At 54.3% G+C, this 23,932-nt stretch overlaps 1 protein-coding gene across 3 annotated transcripts in view; it reads left to right on the top strand.

Annotated features, from left to right (window-relative positions):
* Positions 1 to 346: 346 nt before the first annotated feature.
* Positions 347 to 23,932, top strand: part of CATSPERG (cation channel sperm associated auxiliary subunit gamma) — a 39,032-nt gene continuing 15,446 nt past the window's right edge. Inside the window, exons 1-16 of one of the 3 annotated variants that reach the window (XM_044989032.1) lie at positions 347 to 490; positions 1,457 to 1,526; positions 3,616 to 3,771; positions 5,074 to 5,245; positions 5,516 to 5,653; positions 6,638 to 6,703; positions 8,390 to 8,506; positions 9,216 to 9,266; positions 10,923 to 11,052; positions 12,432 to 12,543; positions 13,456 to 13,614; positions 14,983 to 15,101; positions 15,990 to 16,203; positions 16,512 to 16,574; positions 19,893 to 20,076; positions 21,086 to 21,213. In XM_044989032.1, coding sequence (XP_044844967.1) covers positions 393 to 490; positions 1,457 to 1,526; positions 3,616 to 3,771; positions 5,074 to 5,245; positions 5,516 to 5,653; positions 6,638 to 6,703; positions 8,390 to 8,506; positions 9,216 to 9,266; positions 10,923 to 11,052; positions 12,432 to 12,543; positions 13,456 to 13,614; positions 14,983 to 15,101; positions 15,990 to 16,203; positions 16,512 to 16,574; positions 19,893 to 20,076; positions 21,086 to 21,213 — 1,977 coding nt within the window. In that variant the 5' untranslated portion in view covers positions 347 to 392. Of the gene's footprint in view, positions 491 to 1,456; positions 1,527 to 3,615; positions 3,772 to 5,073; positions 5,246 to 5,515; positions 5,654 to 6,637; positions 6,704 to 8,389; positions 8,507 to 9,215; positions 9,267 to 10,922; positions 11,053 to 12,431; positions 12,544 to 13,335; positions 13,615 to 14,982; positions 15,102 to 15,989; positions 16,204 to 16,511; positions 16,575 to 19,892; positions 20,077 to 21,085; positions 21,214 to 23,932 lie in introns of all 3 variants that reach the window. The other 2 variants (XM_044989031.1, XM_044989033.1) reach the window with 2 other exon arrangements.

Below are 23,932 nucleotides of genomic sequence, written 5' to 3'. Positions count from 1 at the left end.
CAGAGAGAAAGGAGTTAGGCGTTTTCCTTTGGTCCCTGGCTTCTTCCTTGTTTGTTGGAGGAAGTGAGGAGCTGCTGCAGCCACGAGAGCAAGACAGATGGATGGGGAGGCAGAGAGCAACCGTCCGACCTGGGGGTAGGGGGCAGATCAAGCCTTTCCCCAAGGCTGCTCTAACTTACACCAGAGGCTGGGCCGGGCTTGGCGCAGCCCCAGACTATGGGTCGTCCAAAGGGTTTAAAGCCGCCTTTGCCCCGTCCCTGTCCCAAGCGCAGGAGTGGGGTGACTGAGAACCAGCCCTGCCCCGCTCATGTGAGAGGGTCCAAGCCTCGTGGGGGTATCTCTTTGTCTCTCGGGCACCGGCAGGGCCTTGTGCCAGCGGAGAGGTTTGCCGGATGTGCTGGTACACGCCCATGCCAATGACGAAGAGGAGCGTGGTGACGGAGGTCCTGGTAAAGAGCAATGGCCTGGGCCTTGAGGTGGACAACAAGAGGTGAGCAGGGCTGGTGCTGCCCGGGTGCCCTTTGTTCCACTTGTGGCAGGGACGGGCCAGGACCCACAGGGCTGCCTCAGTAACCTGCAAGGGGTTGGAGAGCTGCTGAAGTGGAGGGAGATGGCAGCTGCCCTCCTCCCTAAAGGGGACCTGCAGAGAGGGAAAATTGGGCTTCTGCCCTTCGACCTTCTGGGATGACTCTGATGTAATGATTGATGGCACGTCATCAGTGTGTGTAGCGCTGTACAGATGGAATACAGACCTGAGGAGATCCAGCCGTCCATCCACCCCACCCACCCCGGGCATCTGTGTGACAGCTAAATAGATATTTGCAGTGGCGTGTGAGCCGTGTTGGTCCTAGGATAGATAGATAGATAGATGGGGGGTGTGGCGATAGATAGATAGATAGATAATGTATGGGGCTAGATGGATCTAGCTCTATAAGGGGATAGATAAATGATACAATTATTCTATCTATCTATCCATCCCCATACATGGCTTTCTGTCTGTGTCTGTCTGTCTGTCTATCCATCTGTCCATGCTCCCTGGACATTTGTACCACACTTGACTTTAAAGACGGTTGGTGGTTCTCAGTTCCTTTTTGGGGGTACTCAGAACCTCCCTGGACTGGGTCCGTTGAGGAATAGGTGGTGCCCTGCGTTTAGAGAGAGAATACAGCTCAGACCCCTCATACGGCAGCTGGCCAGGAGAGGGTCAGCTCTTAGCCCTGCTGCGGAGCAAATGTTTGGCCTGTGGAAATCTCCAAACAGCTGGTGATATTAAGACAGGTGGTCCATGGGAAGCAGTTGGGATCTTCCCAGCTGTGGGCTAGCCCTGCACCTCAAGATATGACTCCATTCAAGCACAGAAGCATTGTGGGAAACGCCCCTGGCCCGTACGACAATTTTTTAAATGAATCCGGGCAAAGGTATTCTTTATAAATCAGTTTTTCTTCACTGTTTACAGATTTGTTATGAATATTAACGGCTACATGAAGGAAACTGAGACCGGTTTACAATCTTCCCTAGGAGAGAAGGTAAATTGTGGTAAAGGGATTGTGTTTGCTAGAAAAAAAGCAGTGTTCTTAACTCGTGTTACTGAATACGAGGTAAAACCCTAGAGAAGACAGAGTAGTTTTAACATGAGTTAGAATAACAACACCAAACTCTTTCATGGTGCTTTTTATCTGTAGCTCTCAAAGTGCTTTATCCCCATTTTAGAGATGGGAAACTGAGGCACAGACGAGGGAACGTGACTTGCCCAAAGTCACCCAGCCGGCCAGGAGCAGAGCCAGGAATAGACTCCAGGTTGGCTAAGTGCCAGTTTAGGGCTCTAACCACTAGGCACCATTGCTTCTCTACCAAGCCTGGTTGGAAGTCTGGGTATTTACTTAGGCGGTAGCCGGTGCTGATGCTCATCCTGCCACAGCTTCCCTGCTATTGGTCCCCGTGCTAGCTAGATTAAAGCTAGCTGGGGTGTGCTGCACAAGCTATGGTCACACACCCTGACTGCGGTATAGACACACCCTTACGCCACGTCTACACTAGTGAGCTTACACACAACTGTACCGCTGCAGCCGAGCCACCGTCAGACCGCTCGTGTAGCCGCTCAGTGCCAACGGGAGAGAGCTCTCCCATGGACATCATAAACCCACCCCACGAGCGGTGCTAGCTATGTCAGCCGGACGCTCTCGGGGGGTGTTTTTTTCACACCCCTGAGCGACCTAAGCAGTAGTGTAGACATGACCAGAGTGCCAAGGTGAGAAACAAGAAGACATGCACCCTGGCCTTTCCTCCTCTGCTGCCATTGGCACCTTCTGGCTGGGTCAGTGGTTCCTGAACGATGGGTCCTGATCCACCAGTGGGTTGCGGGAAGGTTCTAGATGGGTTGAGGGCCCAGTGTGAAAGGGGACCCTAGGGTATGTGCTGGAGGCTGGAGAGCAAGTGTCAGGGATCCACCGGATCAGTGCTAGGCCTCCATCTCTAGGAGGAACCCCTTCGGTGTGCCAGTCCCCCAGGGGGTCCCACTCCACTGGGGGAGCCACGTGGCCTCACCGCCTCCTGACCGAACCTCGGGGGAGCCGGTCCCCCTACTTCATCTCATGCGCTCTGCCCTGCAAGTCCAGCTGAGAAAATCTCCTAGCAGGGCTTTGCCCACTCTGCAGAGATGAACGCACCTCCCCCAGCATTTGCAGTGACACTCAAACGGCTAGGTCAGAACAGCCCAGGAAGTCCGTAGAGCAGCCAGAGAACTGACCCCATGTTCAAGTGCTGTTCTCTCTCCATCGGTTTCCTGGGGAAAGCCCTGACTCCTTCCAGCAGCCGCCTCTCAAGTCCTTTGTTCTCCAGCTGGGGGATGTTGCCTAGCTGCCCTGCTGAGAGGTGGGAAAATGCATCTCCCTCTGTGCTGCGGGTTGCTAGCATCAACGTCCTGTGATTGGGTTTGCCTGAGAAGATTCTCCATTGATATGGGGTCAGCCAAGCCTGTCCTTTTGTTAATGACCCATTCAGGCTTGGACAGCCAGGCGGCATTCATACCTAGTTGGTGTTGGTCCTGCTTTGAGCAGGGAGTTGGACTAGGTGACCTCCTGAGGTCTCTTCCAACCCTGAGATTCTATGATTCTGTTCTATGATTCTATGTCTCTGAGCCTGCCCTGAGAGCAAACAGTCCTTTTCCCCCTGACTGCACAGCCATGTGAAATACGAGGGAAACTGAGGCACACGTCGGCTTCCTAAAAATATTACAGAAAATTCCCACTTTGTCACAGCAAGCCACCCTGTATTCACCCCGCAGCAGTGGTTCCTGTCCCACGGGGCTGGGCTCAGCTCCCCCCTGTGGGCGTTGCCACCTGGGGCATGGGATCATGGCCCCGCGCAGGTTTGGCCCGGGCATGTCAGAGGAGCGGCTGGAGTTGTGGTGTCAGGGCAGAGGGTGCTGCGGAGGGCGGTTGGTGCCCCTTCATCGGGGTGAGGAGGTGGCAGAGGTGGCAGCGAAGGAGAAGAAGGATGCCGGCGTATGATTGTGTGGGCCTCCTCCCACAAATTTGGACTCTGTGTGGCTTGCAAAACTAGCCCAAATGCAGTTGGTGGCTGACCGTGGTGGAAAGTTTGGAACTGCTGTTCTAGGTTACATCACTGGGGGAGATGATCTCACTGGACAGCCGGTCCCGTCCCATTTGGTCCACCGTCAATCAAGCCCCTGTGCTGATCCTCGGGGGATTCCAAGGTTACAAAATCATTCTGGTTTCAGACTCGGAGTTTGCGGATTTCACTGCTGTGGAGGTAAAGAGAGCCGGGAACGGGGGCTTGGGTCCCTTCAGAAGGCGGCCGCAATGGCAGGCCTCTGCCAGTTACCGTTCGATCCCGTTCCCATTGAAATAGGAGGGACGTGACCGCAGGGTTACACCGGTGACAGGCACAGAGATCAGAATTGGAGCCCTTGTCTGATAATGCTGCCGTGGTGTCACGTGGTTCTGTGCATGCTCTGATTTCACATCAGGCCGGCTCAGTTTACAAGAGAGGGAAGCGGAGATAGAAGCAGGAGCCTGGGAGTCAGGACTCCAGGGTTCTAGACCCAGATCCAGCGAGGAATCTGGTATAGTGATGAGAGGGGTGTTATGAAGCAGCAGCAGCTAGTAAAACGGCAACCTAGCCTCTGGTACCGTACTTTTGATTTAACAACAGTAATGTAACATATGTTTATTTTGCCCCTTTCATCCGGAAGCATATTACACCCTTAAATCGATATTCGCTACCAGCTCTGGTTCTGATCTCATTCCCTTCGGTGCGAATCAGGAGATAGGCCCCTGAAGTCAGTAATGTTACTCTGGCGTCCAATTGCCATGAGGTCGAAATCTGGCCTTCTTGCTACAGTGATCCCTTCCATGGAAACATGATCATTGCATTGTCAGTGAAATGTCAGGGACCAGATCCTTAGCTGGTGTCAATCAGCAGCGCTCTATTGACCGCAGCAGTTTACCCCAGCAGATCCCAGATTCGGATCTGGCTTCCACTGGGCCCATTCCTGCACTAATGAAATCCCTGGTGACTTGGGTCTCCGTGCACCGTGTCTCCTTCCTTGGCTGCCTTGTGTTGGTGGTTCAGGTGTGAAAGTCCCTGAATAGGAATCTGAACTAAGCTGGACTGAGTGCAACAGGAGTGTTTTGCAACAAGTGATTTACAGCAGTAAAAACCAAGTTAGCCGAAGGGAACAGTCAGAAATATGGTGCGTGATCACCTCCCTCAAAAGATTACAGAGCCAGGCAGAGAGAGGGGCAGTTAAACAAGACACAGCCGGTGGGGCAGCTGGAGAAGTCTGGTCAGCCCAAGAACCGTGGGCCAGACCCAGGCGGGGTCCCCAGGGAGAGTCTGTGCCAAGTTGTGAATTTATTTACAGCAGTGGGAAGTGAGCGTGAAACGCTGCCTTTCAGACCTGGGAATGCCTGCGTGGCACTGGGGTCAATGACAAGGCTTGGGGAACAGGCCCTGGGAGCTTTACCACTAATTGAAATGGGAGCAGGATTGGCCCCTAGCTGAGATCAGGATTGGGCCTGCTGCCCCTCATTTGTCCTCTCTGTGCTTCAGGTGGGGATCGACAGCTGCTGGATCGGGTCCGTGAACTGCCCCCTGGACTCGTTCTCCTCCTCCATTTTCGATGCCATCGCTACAGAAAGCGTGCTCCTTCTCCGCCAGAACCAGCTGGTCTATTACTTCACTGGGAACTATTCAGTCCTTTCTCTTCCTGTGCCGGGATCCGGTAAGAGAAGCTGGAGATGGCCAAGACCCATCAGCCTCCCCACCCAGAGGAGAAGGAGGCCTAGTGGTTAGGGAACCAGCCTGGGAGGTGGGAAAATGTAATTTGTCATAGAGTTCTTCTGTTACCTTGGGTGTCACTTAGCTTCTCCGGACCTTAGTTCCCTGTCTGCAACACAGGAATGATAGCGCAGGGGTACCTCGAGGATCAGTGCGTCAAAGACTGGGTGATGGGGCTGTATGACCTAAGACAGAGTCTCTCTCTTCCCTCCAGGCCTCTGGACTCGTGTGCTGAACAACATCTGCGTGTCCCGGTTAAACCCTGTGCCCTTCCCTCACAACGGCTCCGAGTTCGTGATTGCTCTTGGAGGGGGCGTGCAAGAAGGAGAATTCTTCCTTGGCACCATTCGCGGTATGACGTGCGGGCCAGCTCATTCGCCCCGGGAGCTGTGCTGGTTCAGCTGAGGACCTGCCCCTGTGTCCCACAGGCTGACAGCCACCCCCTCAGCGTGTTTATTGCTCCGTCAGCCGCTGGTGCCACATTTAGTGCTGGTGAAGGGAGCTGGACTGATAGCCAGGGGAGAGGAGCCCACCCTGCATACAAAGAAGTGGCAGCTGTTAAAGTTTTGCAGCTTGCATTGCCTGAAGGGCCACATCTGTTGTTATTATTACTGTGTGTATCAGGCCCGTCACTGTGCCAGGCACTGCACAGCCCACGTCTGAGATCCAGACCCCCGTCGTGCCGGGCACTACACAGACCCCAACCAAGGTCAGGGGCCCTTTGTGCCGAGTGCTGCGCAGACGCACAGGAGAGACAAGGCAGACATGGAAGGGACTGTTATCCCCACGTTATGGGTGGGGAACTGAGGCCCTGGTAGATGCAGTGACTAGCCCAGGGTCAGATCTCCTGAGTCCCAGCCTGAGCCAGAAAGCCGTCCTTCCTCCTGGTGCCTTAGCCAGGAGACAGCTAAAGTGCTGCGTGATTGATAGGTACAAGTCAATTGCACACCAGGGGCGTGGCCACAGGTGGGCCTGGGTGGGCCATGGCCCACCACTTAGTATCCAGGCCACCCCCAGCCCCAGCTCTGCTCTGGCCCAAGCACTTGCCCCACTCCGCCTACCTGCCCGGCGCTCCAACTGGGGAGCAGGGTCAGGGCACGGGGCTGGGTGGGTGGAGCAGGGCAAGACCCCACGCCCTGGCTAGAATGCCAGGCAGGTTGGCGGAGCAGGGCAGGGGGTGCGGGGAGGTGGGGCCCCTATTCCTCCTGCCCTCCCAGCCCTCTGTAATTGCTGGCCCACCCAAATATCCCATGCTGGCTACGCCACTGCTGCACACATGTGTTGGGGGCCACTGGCCCGACTGGCCGAAGCCCTGCAGCTCTTTTCTCCCATCCAGATGGAGCCGTTCGGTTTCCCGAATCACACGCCAAGGGGAGGAAGACAGTGTGTGAACATTTGAACAGTAAGTGCCTTTTGGGTCCTTGTGTTCCTCAGGGTCCCTACTTAACAGATCCCCAGCTGGTACTAATGGGAGTCGCTCCATTGGACTCAGTGGGGCCAGATCCTCATCGGAGATAAATTGGCTGCAGCGCCATTGAAATCGGCATAGGCTCAGCTCTGTTCTGGTTTACACCGGCTGAGGTTCTGGCCCAACGTTTACATGGTGCCGTGCAGGAGCCTCACAAAATTATAACATTTGAGCCTAGTGGTTGGAGCAGAGGGGGCTGGAAGTCAGGATGCCTGGTTTCTGTTCCCAACTCTGGAAAGGGAGTGGGGCCTAGTGGTTGCAGCAGAGGGACTGGAAGGCCCTCGGGACTCCTGGGTCCATTCGCAGCCCTGCCATTGACTGGCTGTTCGACCTTGGGGTAGAGCCTGGCTGTTAAGGTCTGGGGCTCCTGTTGTGTTGGGATTAATTGGGGGAGGGGAGGTCTGTTACAGAGAAAAGGCTTGGCCGTGAGTCCCCAAACAAATCCATGAATGAAGGCTCCAGCTCCCAGCTTCAGGAGTCAAAAATTATTTAAACCACAAAACGCGAGCTGGCTCCTCAGCTGCTGCCGCCTCCCTGAATCAGAGGAGCACAGGACTGCAAGGGGCTCCTGCCGTATCACCCCAGTCAGACACCAATCGAGCTCCATCGTCCAGCCAGTTTGGTTCTTTGCCCCTCACTGCTCCTATCTGGAGGCTGTTCCCTCCTCGGAGGGCTAGACACCTGCTTCTCATCTCCACCCTCCTGGACATGTTCTTCCCCTCCGTTTCCGATGCCATCGCCATGGAAAGCAATCCAATCCCCTCTCAGGGCTGGTCTACACTGAAAACTTATCTTAGCATGGCCACGTGTGAAAAACCCACACCCCTGAGAGACCTAGTCCAGTCGACCTCTCCCCCAGTGTAGACAGTGCTAGCTCAAGGGAAGAATTCTTCATAGCTACCACCTCTGTGGGCGGTGAATTAACTACAGTGACTGAAGAGCCTCTCCCATTTTAAGTCTAGACATAACCTCAACCTGCCGTTTGCCAGGCAAAACAAGCTCTCTCCCTCCTTTCAAGAGATTGGCTCTCCAGTCCCCTGATCATCCTCCTCTTCTGCACCGGTTCCCATTTGAATCCATCTTTCTTGAGCATGGGGGACCAGAATTGGAGCCAGTGTTCCAGATGACCTCATTTGGAACTCTGGCTCCGATTCTGCAACACTGGTACAATGGAACGCTGGTGCAATCCTGGAACACTGAGACAATTGTGGAACACTGGTACAATTCTGGAACTCTGGTGCAATGGAACACTGGTGCAATTGTGGAACACTGGTACAATGGAACGCTGAGGCAATTCTGGAACACTGGTAGAATGGAACGGTGATGCAGTTCTGGAACACTGGTACATTGGAGCACCGATACAATTCTGGAACACTGGTAGAATGGAACGCTGATGCAGTTCTAGAACACTGGTACGTTGGAACACCGATACAATTCTGGAACACTGGTGCAATTCTGGAACAGTGGCTGCTCATCTGGCACACTGGTACAATGAAGCAGTGACATGTTACACCAGCTGAGGAGACTGTTGCTTATTCCAAATCATCGCCACAGAGATATTTAGAAAGAGCCGTTTGGAAAGATTTTTCTGCCTCTCTCTTTCTCTCTCTCCACTTTCAGTTTCTTGCGCGATCCTCTGGGCTGTCTACATCACGGAAAAGGAGGTGATTGTGCTGCTGGTGGAAGGGAAGAAAAAGAGCAGCAAGTCCGATTACTACATCATGGCCTACGATCAAGGTCGGGCTGTCGTTCTGGACCGATACAAGCGTAAAGCCAGCTGCTGTGAATCAGCGTCCTTCCATCGAAGTCTGTGGAGCGACGCTGAGGTTCACATGCTGCAAATCAGGTCCCTAAGTGGGCTGTGCTGAGGGGGGCAGAATATGTTGTCAGACCCTGCTAGCCCCAGTGCTCAGCAGGGAAGGGCCTCAGGAGGGCATTAGCTCGCAGAAGGTGTTGGTTTATCTCGGGTGTTAGAGTGATGATCTAATAATTGGACCATGGAGGAGAACGGAATGGCTCTGGGGCTGCCTTTGCCCAGCTAGCCCAGTCCAGGTGAGTAGCAAATGAAAATGATTATTATCTAGTGAATGGCTAGGGGCGTCGGGTCCTGAGAGAGGGCAGTCAGGGGACAGGGAGCAGGGGGGGTTGGATGGGTCGGGAGTTCTGAGGGGGGCAGTCAGGGGGTGGGAAGTGGAAGAGGGCGGAGAGGGGGCGGGGGCCAGGCTGTTGGAGGAGGCACAGCCTTCCCTACCCGGCCCTTCATACAGTTTTGCAACCCCAATGCAGCCCTCGGGCCAAAGAGTTTGCCCACCCTTGAGCTAAACGCAGGAAAGGTTCTGATTCTGTGGTACCGGGGGCCAGGTACGTACGAAGATTTAACAAGGTGAGTTCACGTAATAAACAGCCACGGCTGTAACTCGTCATTCCCATGTCTGTTTGCTCGCAGCCGATGGAGATTTCTGGACGTTGTACTCCATCCCTCGCTTCATACCCAAAGGTAAGAACCCACCTGGAACATTCTAACAGGCTTTGACGGGAGAGGCAGAGAGATCCTCGTAGACGCCATAGATTGGAGAGTGCGGCCGGCTCTCCCAGTCCATACCCCCTGCAAACCCAGAGCATGATTGCTCCCTGCAGGGCTCTGCCAAGCGTCTCTCTCAATGCCTCAGTGTCTCTCTCTCAGTCTACCCGGCTTTGAAGGGGAGAAGATCACAGCACACTGGGGAATTTTTGGAGTGAGACAGCGGGATCCACATGGAGAGTTGGTGCACGGCAGGCTAGTGTGAGGTAGATTTACACCGTAAGCTGCCTGTTAGTACTGACAAGCCCTTGGTTAAAACACATTAAACCCCCACGTGGATGCTCTGATTCAGAATAAAAGTGGCCTTCATTTGGATTCACTGAACTCACTTCCAAAGTGAAATTAGAGTCAGGCCTGGTCTACACTTCAAATTTTGGTCAACAGCTATGGCGCTCTGAGATGTGAAGAAATACACTACTATTGTCCCCATAGTGTAGACATGGCCTCACTTTAATTCAGATTAAGAGCATCCACACAGGGGCTTAATGCATTTTAACTAATTCACATTAGAATTTAATTTGGATTAACTTTCCCAATTGTCCCCATGTAGACAAGCAGAAAAAGGCACTCTTAATCTAGAATGAGTGTCCATGGGGAAATTGACCGGAATTAGATATTGCAAAATAGCTACCATGTATAGACAAGCCCCTCATCTCCCACACTGATTATCCCACCTCTACAGGCCTAGTTCACCACTGCATTACCCCTGCTTTACACCACGTTGGCAAAGCTCCACTTGTGCAAACCAGGAGCAACACAGCGGTGAATCAGAGCCAACATAGCTACTAGCTCTTGGGTCACAGACCCTAGATTGTGAGCTCTCTGGGCAAGCATTGTCTTCTCTGTTACATGACTGTGCAGCCCCTAGCGCAGTGTGGCCCTGATCTCATGGGCAGTTCTTAGGTGCTTCTGTAACAGGAATAATGTTGCCTCTTTGACCGGAGCATTAGCCTTGCAGAGCTCATTCTGAGGAGAAATCGATGCAATGAATCAGGTCTGTTCTCAGTGCAACCTTCTTTGTTTACAAAGAGTGTCCACAAAGTCTTGTTTCCCTGAGCACAGGTGAAACAGACAGCAGCAGGCAGCTTGCCTTGCTCCAAAATCCACGTCTGCCCCTCCAGCGGGCTCTGTGCCCAAGAATTAGTGTCTCTCTGCTTCCTCCTAATGTTCATGCCCACAAGTGCTTTGCTCAGTTTTCTCCTCCAACACACAGACTGCAAACTAATCTCCTAGCCCCTGCCTTGGCAGCCAGGCAAGAGGCAGCCCCTGCCTCTGACCTGCCCCATGGCTTGGGCAGTCCCTTCTCGTTTGTGGCTCTCTGTTACTTAAAGAGACTCAACTGCTGCTTCCGTTGGGTCTGAAAGACTGCTTGGCTCCCCTGTTAGCTTTAATGAGGCCCAGGATTGTCTTTAGATCAAAGCCTTAGCCCATTACCATCTTTCAGTGTAACAATACCCCGGAAATCTCCTTGCAGCCTGATCCTTTGCTTCTGCTGCTCTTCTCTGAACTCCGACCTCACGGCTCCTGCAGAAGACCCACTCTGAGCAGGTTCCCCCCCATTTTCCTTTGCAGACACTGAGAAAGGGTTTGTGATGTTGCTGGGCCTGGAAGAATACACGGATTACCTGCTGATCCCCAGGGGGCTCTCCTACAACCCATTCAGCACAATCTTCTACATCTGGGGCAATGTTATTTTACAAAGGTGAGAACAAAGTCTGTATCGATCTCTGGTTTTCAGGGATGCAGCTGATGAGTTGGTTCCACACTTTGCTTGTTTGCCAGGCATGATTTTAACCCGGGGTAGGCAACCTATGGCACAGGTGCCGAAGGCGGCACGCGAGCTGATTTTCAGTGGCACTCACACTGCCCGGGTCCTGGCCACCGGTCTGAGAGCTCTGCATTTTAATTTAATTTTAAATTAAGTTTCTTAAACATTTTAAAGCCTTATTTACTTTACATACAACAATAGTTTAGTTCTATATTATAGACGTATAGAAAGAGACCTTCTAAAAATGTTAAAATGTATGACTGGCCCGCGAAACCTTAAATCAGAGAGAATCAATGAAGACACGCCACACCACTGCTGAAAGGCTGCCAACCCGTTTTAACTGATTTAACAGATTCCTTCAGTCATATCAGTCGGCCTTTCGCCTGGGCTAATTCAGTCTGCCTACCTTCCGTTCCTTTTCCTATTTACGTTTGTCATTGTAGGTTATTGTGATGTCTTCCGAACCTAACTCACGTTTTAGAGTTGAACTCGCAACTCAGGTAGATTTCTAGGCCCAGTTATTATAACCAGCACCATTCACATGCATTAGGGAGTAGGTGCACATGGACCCAGCTGCAGGACTAGGGTGTTAGGTGGGGCCTCAGAATCACAGCTCGCCCCAGCAGTGCGAAGTGGGTAAGTCGAGTGCCATGCTTGGGTCCTTCAGATGAGACATTTTAAAAACCAAGGCTGAGATTTTCAAGAGATGGGTGATTGCAGGGGCACGATAAAGAGGTCTGATTTTCAGAAAGTGACGAACCCCCTGTCCCCCGCGTTTGCTTTGAAAATCAGCCCCCAAACGGGGGCACTCAAAAATCACTATTTCAAAGAATCGTAACCCAAAGCTCTGAACCCAATTCTGATCTCAATTGCATCGGTCCGCGAGATCCCTCCGGATTTGCACAGCACCCCGAGGATGAAATTCACCTCCCGTGCAGAGAGTCAGCACAAAGCATGCACCACACTTCCAATACAGCTGGAATGGAATCCATGCCCTACCCGAGGCCTTTGCCGACTCGGGGGGTGGGTTTCACCCTACGGTGCGTTGGCAGAGCTGTGCGGGAAACCATACAACCATTGCAAAACAATCAGCCACTTGTGAAGGTTCCAGATGTGGCAGTTACAGCCAATACAAATGGAACAGATCAGGGGACAGACCGGAGGGGCCACTGTCTGCTAGGAGAGCCAGACCCAGAGACAGTGCCAAATGTAAAGGGTTTACTACCAGGCTTTTCGTCCTCAGGGAGAGACTGAAAGGGGAACGAAGGCAATGGAGTGTAATGTTTCCCGCTTCCCTTGTGCTTTCCTTGCAGCTACGACCTGCTTAATTACATTCAGCTCTCTGACTTCCCCCAACGATCCCCCATCAGCTACTTCATTCTGTCGTATGTAGGGGAATTCGTGTGTGTGACAGTCTCGGAGGAGGTACGGTGGCGTGAGTGGGCGGATCCGGCGGGCGCATCGTTCGACTGGCTGCAGCATTCTGCCCTGGGGTCTCTTCCTGACTCTGCCCCTGGTTAAAATGGCTGACCTGGTGTGAATCATGTCACCTCATTGTGTCATAGGGTTTACATGGCAACTGGACCCCTGCAGCTGGCCCGGGCCGGCTGCTTTGGGCTCTCGGGGCTCGGGCTGGTGTGTAGATGTCTGGGCTCAGGCTGGAGCCAGCTTTTTAGAACCCTGTGCAGTGGGAGAGTCCCAGAGCCTGAGCCCAGAAGTCAATGCTGCAATATGTGCAGTGTGCACTGCATGGGCAGTGTGCACTGCACGGGCAGTGCGCACTGCCTGTGTGCCCAAGTTAGCTGGCACGGGACAGCCCCAGGGTTTTTCTTTGCTGTGCAGACGTCACCTCAGTTTCCCCATCTGTAAAATGGGGATAACGGTACTGCCCTGCCTTGAGGTCTGCTGACGAACAGTGGTCGGCAATGTCATGGATGGCTGCCTTTTTGTGTAGTGTCTTTCATCTGAGGATCTCAGGGCGCTATTCGGCCACTAACGCTGCCTCCTAACCTGTCCGAGGAGCTGCTAAATATTCTTATCCCCTGTACGAGTGGTTAAAGCGAGGCACAGAGAGAGCAGAGGGCACACAGAACCCAGGAGTCCTGCAGGGGGGGGGGCAGTGCTCACCATTAGACCACACTCTCTCCCCACTCGAGAGGAACTCCGTGCTGGCTGGGCGAACCCTGTATAAACAGCTGCCACGCTCCATCCCTGCAGAGGTGGCTGCATCTCGGCAGCGGGGATGTAGCAGCTCCTTGGGAAAGTCCCCGCCAGCGGCACCTTCCGAGGCGTCTCCCTTCGCCCGCTCTTCACATCTGGCTCCATCTGGCTTTCCAGATCTGGTTTTCTGTGGAAGGCAGCTCGGTCGTCGTTCGGCTCTACCCCTCCGAACCCTGGGACACGTACTTCAGCCTCCAGCTAATGAGAGGCTCGAAGGACTTCAGCTTCAACGAGACCTTTGTGAGCCTCTTCTTTAACAAGGAGGGGCTGCAGCAGGTGAGCCCGGGCAGCAGGAGTCACAGATGCAGGGGTGGGTGGCGCCGGGGGTGGTTAATGGTCTCTAGAAGTTTGAATCTAGCCCTGGTCTCTAGTGCTGGGAAGCCTCTGACAGCTGCTGACTGGCCAGTGGATTAATGAGCCATCTCAGCCCAGTCTCCAGGGCCAAGCGGCCACAGGAGAATTGGCCCCCTCATTAGCAGACACCATAGAGATCGAGCTTCCCCCAGGTTACGTTTTGAAACACGTTGGTGGTGAGTGTGAGGCACCTGCTCTGGGCACAGAGACAGGCCTTCATGCGTCCACTGTCAGGGCCTTATCCTGATCCCACGGTGGAGTAATTCCATTCACATGAGCGGGGCTACTCCTGATTCGCACCCACGTAAATGAGATCAGAAACAGGAGGCGCCTGCAATGCTCACGCAAGGGAGAGCTGGCAAGGGGCGTGGCCGCACAGGTTAGGGCCATGGCCGATCTGGAAACCAAATGCCGTCCCATTTCCACACAGTTCTGAGCCCTGGTTCCCACTTGGATGGATCCAGGGAGCCTCACACCAGCACCTGCCCTGTGCAGCCACAAAACCCTCCAGCACATAAGAACCAGAACCGCCCTCCTGCCTACCCGCAGTTCAGCCGTAAATCGTCAGGCGCAGCTAGATCTGTTGGTATTTAACAAAGCACCACGTGCTCCCTGGGCAGTGCTGAGCATCCTTCGCTCCCGCTCTAGATGAAGAAAATGACCCCCAACCATGGGGGCTGCGGCTGTTACCGCTTCTGACCCGAGCAGCCAGACAAAAATTCCAGGTCTCCTGGCTTCTTCCAATTAGCAGGAGAAATTGGTGCTAGGCGAGTTTTGTCTTTGCAGCCAGCTCGTTCATTTGCATGGAACGCACCAAGGCCTCGTTTCCTCAAACACCGTGGGAATGAGCGTCTTTCCAGCCTGCACCCGGTCCCCGGGAGCGTTCTCGCAGGGCCCCGTGACCAGCTTGCTCCGGTCTGCCTGGCTTTCTCCCACTGCGCAGCGCTTGTCCTGGGCCTCTCTCATGCACACACACAGCAAAGCCCTGGCCCCTGCATTCGAAACTCCTCCTCCTCGGGCCACACGATTCAGGTTCTCTTCAGCTTTTCCATGGGTGCTACTGCTTATTTCTTTATTTATTTGGAGCAGTGATTCACTGCTACCCCTGAGAGGCGCAGTCACAGGCCAGGACCAGAACAAAAAGCCCAAAGAGCTTACAGAAAACAAGAGGCAACCAACGGGTGTTAGGTTCAGCGGCCGGGTGACAATGGCTTCTTTCCACTTCTCCTGAATAGCAGGGGTTGAGCTCCACCTGTCCCCTGTATTTTCTGCTCTTGCCTCCCCTTTCAGCTGGTTTACATCCCGGATGGACACGGGGAGGGACAGCTGATCAGGAGGAACTTCCCTCTCCATTATATATTGTCGTACCGGCACCTCATCATCCATCGGTACCATTGGCTGTATTTACAGTGAGTAGTGGCAGAGGACGGGCAATGGTGGGAAAGACGGTTCCACCGCTTCTGGTGCAGACGGAGCCGGCTCCAGTCCCGGGGCCGCTCCAATGCCCACAGCGGAGCTGCGGCTGCCTGTACCAAGGCTGAGCTGTCAGCTGGGTCTAAGTAATAATTCCTAGATCTCAAAGCGCTTTACAAAGGAGAGCACTCTCCTTACCCTGTTTTACAGAGGGGGAAACCGAGGCACGGTGCAGGGCTGGGACGAGCCCACCTTCACCCAGCAAAGCAGCAGCAGATCCGGGAATAGAAACCAGATCTCCTAAGCATAGGAGCCAACTCTGGGGGTGCTCCAGCCATGGGGAAAAAATGGTGTTTGCTGCCCCTTGGCAGGAGTGGGAAGATGCCTTGGAGGAAGGGGTGCAGTGGGGGCAGGGCCGGGGGCAGAGCACCCTCCGGCACATTAGAAAGTCAGCACCTGTGCTCCCAAGTCCAAAACCAATACTCTATCTGCTAGGCAGCACTGTGTCCCTCGTATTGAGATCCTAGGGGCCTGATCCTGCCTTGTGCTCAGCACCTGGGAGTGGTCCTGAGGAGCGCAGAGTGCTCAGATCCAGGCAGGATCTGGCCCTGTACACATCAGGCCAGATCACAGGTGCAGCACTCCACCTCAAAATCTCCAAGGCAGCCTCATGGCCTTTAGCCCTGATCCTGCAACTCCCCTTAGCTATTAGCAGTATAGGACACATGACACACAGATGAAAGATCCTGATTCCATCCAGCACACAGACTCCGCCCCACCGCGCAGTCCACTGCAACATTCCAGAGCACCGCCAACCTTGTGATGAACCAGTGCACTTCGGTGCCAACCCACACTCACTTCCTGTCTCCCCATTTCTCCCTTAGAGATTCTCAGTACATCAGGTTCTTCCGTCCTTGCTCCTTCTCGGTCATGCGCCTCGAGGACCTCCCAGCCCCTCAGCGCTTCACCCGGATGGAACACTATTGCACCGAGCCGCCGGATGTCATGGACAGAACAGGCTTCCACAACAACGTGTCTCTGGCTGTATACCAGGGACTGATCTTCCAGCTGCTCTGGCTCCACGCGGACTATAGCAGGGTGATTTCTTCTCGTCAGCTCTCAGCTGCGTTACGGTGATGGGCTGGGAGGAAAGTACATTGTACCCACCGCGCTAGGTAGGAAGGTTGGGAGTTCTGAGTTCGGGGCAGCGCTAGTGCCGTCCACACAGGGAGTGAGGTCGTATAACTGCCTTGCTCAAGGATGTGGACTTTCCCACAAGTAACAGATTATCCAAGAAAGACGCGGATAATCCACAACAGGAACACGTGCTTTTCAGATGAGAAAATCTTGTGTTTTCAGATGACTTGTAATTTAGCAAGCCCTTTATTTTTTTTATTTTTTTTTAGCCTTATGCTGACCCGGTCCATGACCCAACTTGGCGCTGGTGGAAAAACAGAAAGCAATACGCAGTAAGAAAAGATTCTGAACATTCCTTTTCGACAAAAAACCCAACCGATCACATTAAAAGAGAGCTGGATAAATTCATGCAGGTTAAGTTCATTAATGGCTATTAGCCAGGCTGGGTAAGGAATGGGGTCCCTAGCCTCTGTTTGTCAGAGGGTGGAGATGGACGGCAGGAGAGAGATCACTTGATCATTACCTGTTAGGTTCACTCCCTCTGGGCACCTGGCATTGGTCACTGTCGGTAGACAGGATACTGGGCTGGATGGGCCTTTGGTCTGACCCAGTACGGCCGTTCTGATGTTCTAAGGGTGTTGGTTCCTTGTCTAAATTGTGTTATATTCTTTTGGAAACAGATCTGTAAACTCCGATAGCCTGGACAGATTTTAGTTCGGGTACCTCCAGCCTGTCTCCATACATTCCCTCTGCAGTCACACAATCTTTCTCCTTCACTTCCTGTCCCAGACGGTTGCAGTTAAACAGCTGCTGAGTTCCTCCCCAGAGGTGGGACAGAGAGGGTAGATTGGCCATGTCTCAAAAACAGTTCTAATGAATCAGAACTTTTCTTGCCTGTGGTAGGGAGCCCTGAAAGGCAGAAGGTGGCAGACTTGGGCCAGTAGTTGCCATGGGCTGGAATAAGTCTGTAATCTTCCAGAGGGAATAAATCAGCATTATGTATCTGCCGACAGGAAGGAATTTCCCTTGAGGTCCCTGCCTCCTGGCTCTGCCGCAGCCCTTGATCTCGGAGCTCCCTGTGGCTGCTGGGTTTGCAGTTGCATCGAGCCGGCCCTGGGTCTTGTTGGACGGACGTGAGGAGCTCTGGAGGCGGGAGGAGGAGACAGAAGCTTCAGCTGTGCGACTCGAGGCAAGCTGCAGGCTGGGCCCTCCATGTGAATCCTCCATGTAGCAGGATTCACATGGAGACCAGCAGGGCTAATGGGCAGGCCATGGCTCAACAGTCTTCCCACGCCCAACATCCTGGGGCTGGGCTTGCCGATGGCCAGCTGCCGTCTGTTCCCTGGATGGACAGGATGGGGAAGGTGGGGGGACCTGGGCCCTCCCCTTCCACCAGGTCCGGGCCCAGGGCCCAAGGGAGGGAGTGGGGAGTGTCTCCCTGCTACACCTGACCAGCCTTCAGAAAACGGCCAGACTGCATCAGCCCAGTGGTCCAGCTAACCCCGTATCCTGTCTTCTGACAGGGGCCAGTGCCAGATGCTTCAGAGGGAATGAACAGAACAGGGCAATTATCGAGTCATTCATCCCCTGTCAGCCACTCCCAGCTTCTGGCAGCTGGGGGTAGGGACACCCAGAGCGTGGGATTGCGTCCCTCACCATCTGGGCTAATAGCCATTGACGGACCTGTCCTCCAGGAACTGAGCTCATTCTCTTTTGGGCTTCACAACATCCCCCGGCAGTGAGTTCCACAGGTTGACTGGGCATTGGATGCTAGTTGTAAATCTGATGCCTGTTAATTTCATCAGGTGACCCCCTGGTTTGTGTGTTCTGTGATGGGGTAAATAACACGTCCTTATTCACTTTCTCCACACCAGCCATGATTTTATAGACCGCTATCGTACCCCCCCTCAGTCGTCTCTTTTCTAAGCTGAACGGCTCCAGTCTCTTTAATCTCTCCTCATCTGGAAGCCATTCCATCCCCCTGATCATTTTTGTTGCCTGTCCCTTTTCCAATTCTAATGTCTCTTTTTTGAGATGGGGCAGCCAGAACTGCGCGCAGTATTCAAGGGGTGGGTGCTGGGCCGCTCCCTACTTCCCGGCTCTTTCAGCAGTGTGGGGCACGGAGGCAGGCTTACCCCAGCAAAGAGTTCCCAATCAGTCTCGGCGACTCAGCTGGCCAAACAGGTGTCCCCCAGCTCTCTTCCCTGTGTTCAGATAGGCTCCCTCAGCAGGGACTTGGGGGAGGGAAGAGGGCTGTGCCCCCACCCTCCCAGTTGGGGTCTTACCCACAATAGCCAGTCCCTTGTGGATTGCTCTCTTCCCAGCAGCTGCAAACTGGCTTCCTCCTCCCAGACAGCATCTCCTTCACTCGCCCCCTTGCTTGCCTGACAGGCTCTCCTTTGGAGCAGATGATGATCCTCCATTTGGCGCATGCTCCACTGTGCTCCTTCACCCCCTTAGTCTCCATTGGGGGGGGGGGTCTCTAAACCCCCTCCCAATGCCAAATGTGAGTCCCCCTTAGGGCTAAGCTCTCTTTGCTTCTCAGGCCTTTCCTGCAGTGAGCAGAACCGCGGTTAGTTTGAAGCTGTGGCATGTCCACCATCCACCAAGCCCCTGTACCACCAGCGATTCACATACCACAGCTTGGGGTCCCTTGCGCCAGGCCCCCGCTTCCTCCTCTTGGGAAATGGTACAGGCAGTTGCTTGGCCACGCTTTGGTTGGGCTACGAAATATATCCAAGAGCCCAAATCACCAGTCGCAGCCGGGGGTTGTGACAAGTCGGTGAGAAGCTAGGGCAGGAAGAGAGGCTCCGTATGATCTCGGTCACCACAAAGCTGTCTTGGGCAGTGTTAAGTTCCCCTTTCCACAGTGACACCCCCAAAATCGTCCTGTTTATACTCCACCTGTCGACAAGCACACGGCCCTGTGGACGTCATTTGAGGCTACATTCACCCCATCGGCTTTCTGCCTGGGTTTCCTGGCACTATGGGGTACCCAGGGCTCACATTCCCATAGAGTATTTCCTGGAGAGTCCCCCATGCCCCCTCCCTCCATTTGGGACTCCGGGCTTCAGCTGCGGGGCAGGGCGCACCAGGGCTTGGGGCTTTTCTCTGTTCTGAACACATGCATGTCAGGTACCAAGGGACGTGAAGGCACTTGTACCAGAGTAACACAATCATATGTCATGTCCTTTTCCTTTGGGACATGCCGCGGCTGGCTGTGTGCAAATAACCCTCTGTCTGTTACTATGGGAAGAGAGAGACGAGGTAGGGGAGGTGATCTCGTTTATTGGACTGGTGAGAGAGACCCACTTTTGAGCTCACCCAGGTCTGGGAAACAGACTCAGTGCGTCACAGCTAAATGCACAGCGGAATGGATTGTTTAGCATAAGCAGTTAACACACATTTCAAGCAACCGACACCCATGTGTCCTGATCCTGACCGTTTTCCTATCGGCCTGTGCTGAAGCTTAATTCAGCTAACGCAAGGTGTTCTGGGAGCGTCAGCGAACAGGATTATAGAAAGACGTAGGCCAAATTAAGCCATGTCACTGCTCGAAATCTACACACAATGTTATACTGATAGTGTGTGCTTAATGCATGTTAATAGATTACGCTGGGTAGAGATTAAATCCGCCTCTCCTGTTTCAGGAGTATTTCTTTTACGTAGCGAGCAATGGCAACTCCTCCGGAGGTGTCTATGTCAACATGGAAGGCTACACGAAGACCTATGACCTGCAGCCCAATAACCAGCTGCCCAGCAAGATTTACCTGGACAAGAATAACGTCTATTCTTTCTCAGTATTCCTGAGCATCAGATCAAAGGCACAAAGCAGTAAGAGAGGAGAGTCTTGGGAAAGGGATGTGAAAATAACGGCATTTGAACAGCTAGATGAATTTGCAGGAGATCAGAGGAGCCGGCATCTCCTGAGTTAGAGCAGGGGGACTGCCCGTTGATGATAATAATAATACCTAGCACTTTTCATCCCTACACCTCAAAGTGCTTCACAAAGGAGGGCGGTAGCATTATCCCCATATTCCAGATGGGGAAACTGAGGCACAGGGTGGGCAATGGACTTGCTCAAGGTTACCTCATAGAGCCCAGGTCTCCTGAGTCTCAGTCCTGCCCTCTAGCCACTAGGCAAAACTGTCTCCCATCAGAAGGGTTCCCTTCCCCACCTCTGGGAGGGGAGTGGGGTCTAGTGGTTAGAGCAGGGAGCTGGGAACCAGGAATCCTGAGTTCTGTTCCCAACTCTGGGAGGGGAGTGGGTCTAATGGGTTACAACAGTGGGGACTAGGAGTCAGGAGTCCCCTGTTTTATTCCCAGCTGTAGGAGGGAAGTGAGGTCTAGTGAAGAGAGCAGGATGTGCGGTTTGGGCAGCTGCCTATTGGCCTCTACAAAGAGATCTGCTTTGAGCTGGAGAGATCCACCTTGAAGGTGCGAGGGGCGTTACATCTTTGGCCTGTTTGATCCTCGCCCTGTTGAGGCCAGTTAGTGCCAATCAAAGTGGTCATTGCTGTGATAGGGACAACAAACCTCCAGCTTAGGGTAGTGAGCAGCTGGTGACCAGATTCTGTCACTACCCACCTGGGTGAGATTTGAACCTGTGACCTTCAAGCAAAAAGGTCCCTGTTACAATTGCAAGCCTTCACCCTTAAGCCATGCACTGCCCTTGCCTTTGAAGATTGCTGATGTGTGGATCTGATGAGTATCTACCCAGAGAGCGTCTCTTCACTGGGTCAGCGATTGCATTATAGGTCAAAGACTCCTGTGCAAATGCAGCTGATTGCCAATGGATGTGTTTATGGCTAGTGTGATTCAAGGCTTTTCTCTTCTCCTGCAGTGGGGGAAATGCCGGAAGAGAACTCTCTTGATTTTGTGTGGCTCACCATTGTCTTAGCGCATCCGAAGTTTGTGGTTTCAGACCTCCACCGGCACTATCTGAGGGGCCGGGGCTCTGTGCTGTATTCGGTGAGTATGCGGGGCCGGCTACTTTAGACGGGCCGGTAGTGCGAGGGTTCTGGTTTTGCAGCCGTTTCGACGTATTTCCCCCCCAGCTGTCTTTCAGTGTTGGGATGGATTCAGCTACTCGGGTAGGTATCACTGGCAACGTTCAAGTGTATTGCAAGCAGCCCTTCAAACCACTTCCAGCCTGAGCTGTAGCAGGCCCTGCTGTACCCGTCCTAGTCCTAGATTTTAAAGGCCAAAAAGTACCACTGTGATCATCTGGTCTGTCCTCCTGTGTAACACAAGCGAGAGACACCTCCCGCCCCCAGTAATTAATGCAACGAGGCAAGCCCGTAACTTCTGTTTGAGATAGGGACAGGCATTTAGAAAGATATTCTTGACTTAAAAACATCAGTGATGGAGAATCCACCATCTCCAAGGGAAGTTGTTCTAACAGATGATTACACTGTTGAAAATTCACATCTAAACTTTAGTATCTGCGTGCCGGCCCTCGCTCATCCTTCTGCTAGATTAAAGAGTCATCTGCCATCAGAAATTTCTTCCCCACATAAGGATTTATAGAGCGTGTGACCAAGCCCTGGGCTGCACACACCTACCTCTGGCTGCAGACTTTTCAGCAAAACGGTTCCTGGATGAAAAATGCCAGTTTCCTCCAAATTGAAGCACACGTCAATTTCCACCACCTTTCATTTTGAGACACCCCGAAATGAAGTGTTTTAATAATCTCTCAGCGTCCTGGTGCGACAGTTTCAGAACTGAATATTTCCGTGGTTTGGGGGTTTGGCGATGTTTCAAAAGGGAATTCATTCTTTCAGTTTAAAAAAAGCAAACACATTTAAGTAAAAAAAATTTTTTAAATGTCAAAATCGGAACGAACCGTTTTGATTTTATGGGAATGAAACATTTCGATCAAAATGAAATTTGGAATGTTTCCGGTTTAGTTCCGGAAGGGCAAAATGGTTGAAATCATGGAACTTCCTGTGAACCTGAAATTCCTCTTCCGACCCAGTTCTCACCGAGGCAAATGGTCCCAGAGCTCTGCCCACGTCCTTCAGTCGTCACCTGCAGCCAGCCCTGCTCGTCCACCCCCTTGCCCAGCTCTGCCATTAGTCCTGGATCGATCCACGACAGAGCAATGCTGACATGCTTCCACTGGGCCCCGTCCTCGGGGCTGCTCTGTCCCCTATGGAGCAGGGACTAGCCACAGCGCAGTGTGCTCTGACCACACCCCGATCCGCCCCCCATGGGCCCTGGGGGCAGGGAATAGCCACAGCGCAGTGTGCTCTGACCACACCCCGATCCGCCCCCCATGGGCCCTGGGGGCAGGGAATAGCCACAGCGCAGTGTGCTCTGACCACACCCCGATCCGCCCCCCGTCGGCCCTGGGGGCAGGGAATAGCCACAGCGCAGTGTGCTCTGACCACACCCCGATCCGCCCCCCATGGGCCCTGGGGGCAGGGAATAGCCACAGCGCAGTGTGCTCTGACCACACCCCGATCCGCCCCCCGTCGGCCCTGGGGGGCAGCGAATAGCCACAGCGCAGTGTGCTCCAGCCATAGCCCCGATCCGCCCCCCGTCGGCCCTGGGGGCAGGGACTAGCCACAGCACAGTGTGCTCTGACCACACCCCGATCCGCCCCCCATGAGCCCTGGGGGCAGGGACTAGCCACAGCGCAGTGTGCTCTGACCACACCCCGATCCGCCCCCCATGGGCCCTGGGGGCAGGGACTAGCCACAGCGCAGTGTGCTCTGACCACACCCCGATCCGTCCCCCGTCGGCCCTGGGGGCAGGGAATAGCCACAGCGCAGTGTGCTCTGACCACACCCCGATCCGCCCCCCATGGGCCCTGGGGGCAGGGACTAGCCACAGCGCAGTGTGCTCTGACCACACCCCGATCCGCCCCCCATGGGCCCTGGGGGCAGGGACTAGCCACAGCGCAGTGTGCTCTGACCACACCCCGATCCGCCCCCCATGGGCCCTGGGGGCAGGGACTAGCCACAGCACAGTGTGCTCTGACCACACCCCGATCCGCCCCCCATGAGCCCTGGGGGCAGGGACTAGCCACAGCGCAGTGTGCTCTGACCACACCCCGATCCGCCCCCCATGGGCCCTGGGGGCAGGGACTAGCCACAGCGCAGTGTGCTCTGACCACACCCCGATCCGCCCCCCATGGGCCCTGGGGGCAGGGACTAGCCACAGCGCAGTGTGCTCTGACCACACCCCGATCCGCCCCCCATGGGCCCTGGGGGCAGGGAATAGCCACAGCGCAGTGTGCTCTGACCACACCCCGATCCGTCCCCCGTCGGCCCTGGGGGCAGGGAATAGCCACAGCGCAGTGTGCTCTGACCACACCCCGATCCGCCCCCCATGGGCCCTGGGGGCAGGGACTAGCCACAGCGCAGTGTGCTCTGACCACACCCCGATCCGCCCCCCATGGGCCCTGGGGGCAGGGAATAGCCACAGCGCAGTGTGCTCTGACCACACCCCGATCCGCCCCCCATGGGCCCTGGGGACAGGGAATAGCCACAGCGCAGTGTGCTCTGACCACACCCCGATCCGCCCCCCACGAGCCCTGGGGGCAGGGAATAGCCACAGTGCAGTGTGCTCTGACCACACCCCGATCCGCCCCCCACGGGCCCTGGGGGCAGGGAATAGCCACAGCGCAGTGTGCTCTGACCACACCCCGATCCGCCCCCCACGGGCCCTGGGGGCAGGGAATAGC

Source organism: Mauremys mutica, chromosome 15 (genome assembly GCF_020497125.1).
Source record: "Mauremys mutica isolate MM-2020 ecotype Southern chromosome 15, ASM2049712v1, whole genome shotgun sequence".
NCBI classification, from domain to species: Eukaryota; Metazoa; Chordata; order Testudines; family Geoemydidae; genus Mauremys; species Mauremys mutica.
The sequence above is the reverse complement of the archived record's forward strand: the minus strand, read 5'-3'. Positions and strand labels throughout refer to the sequence as shown.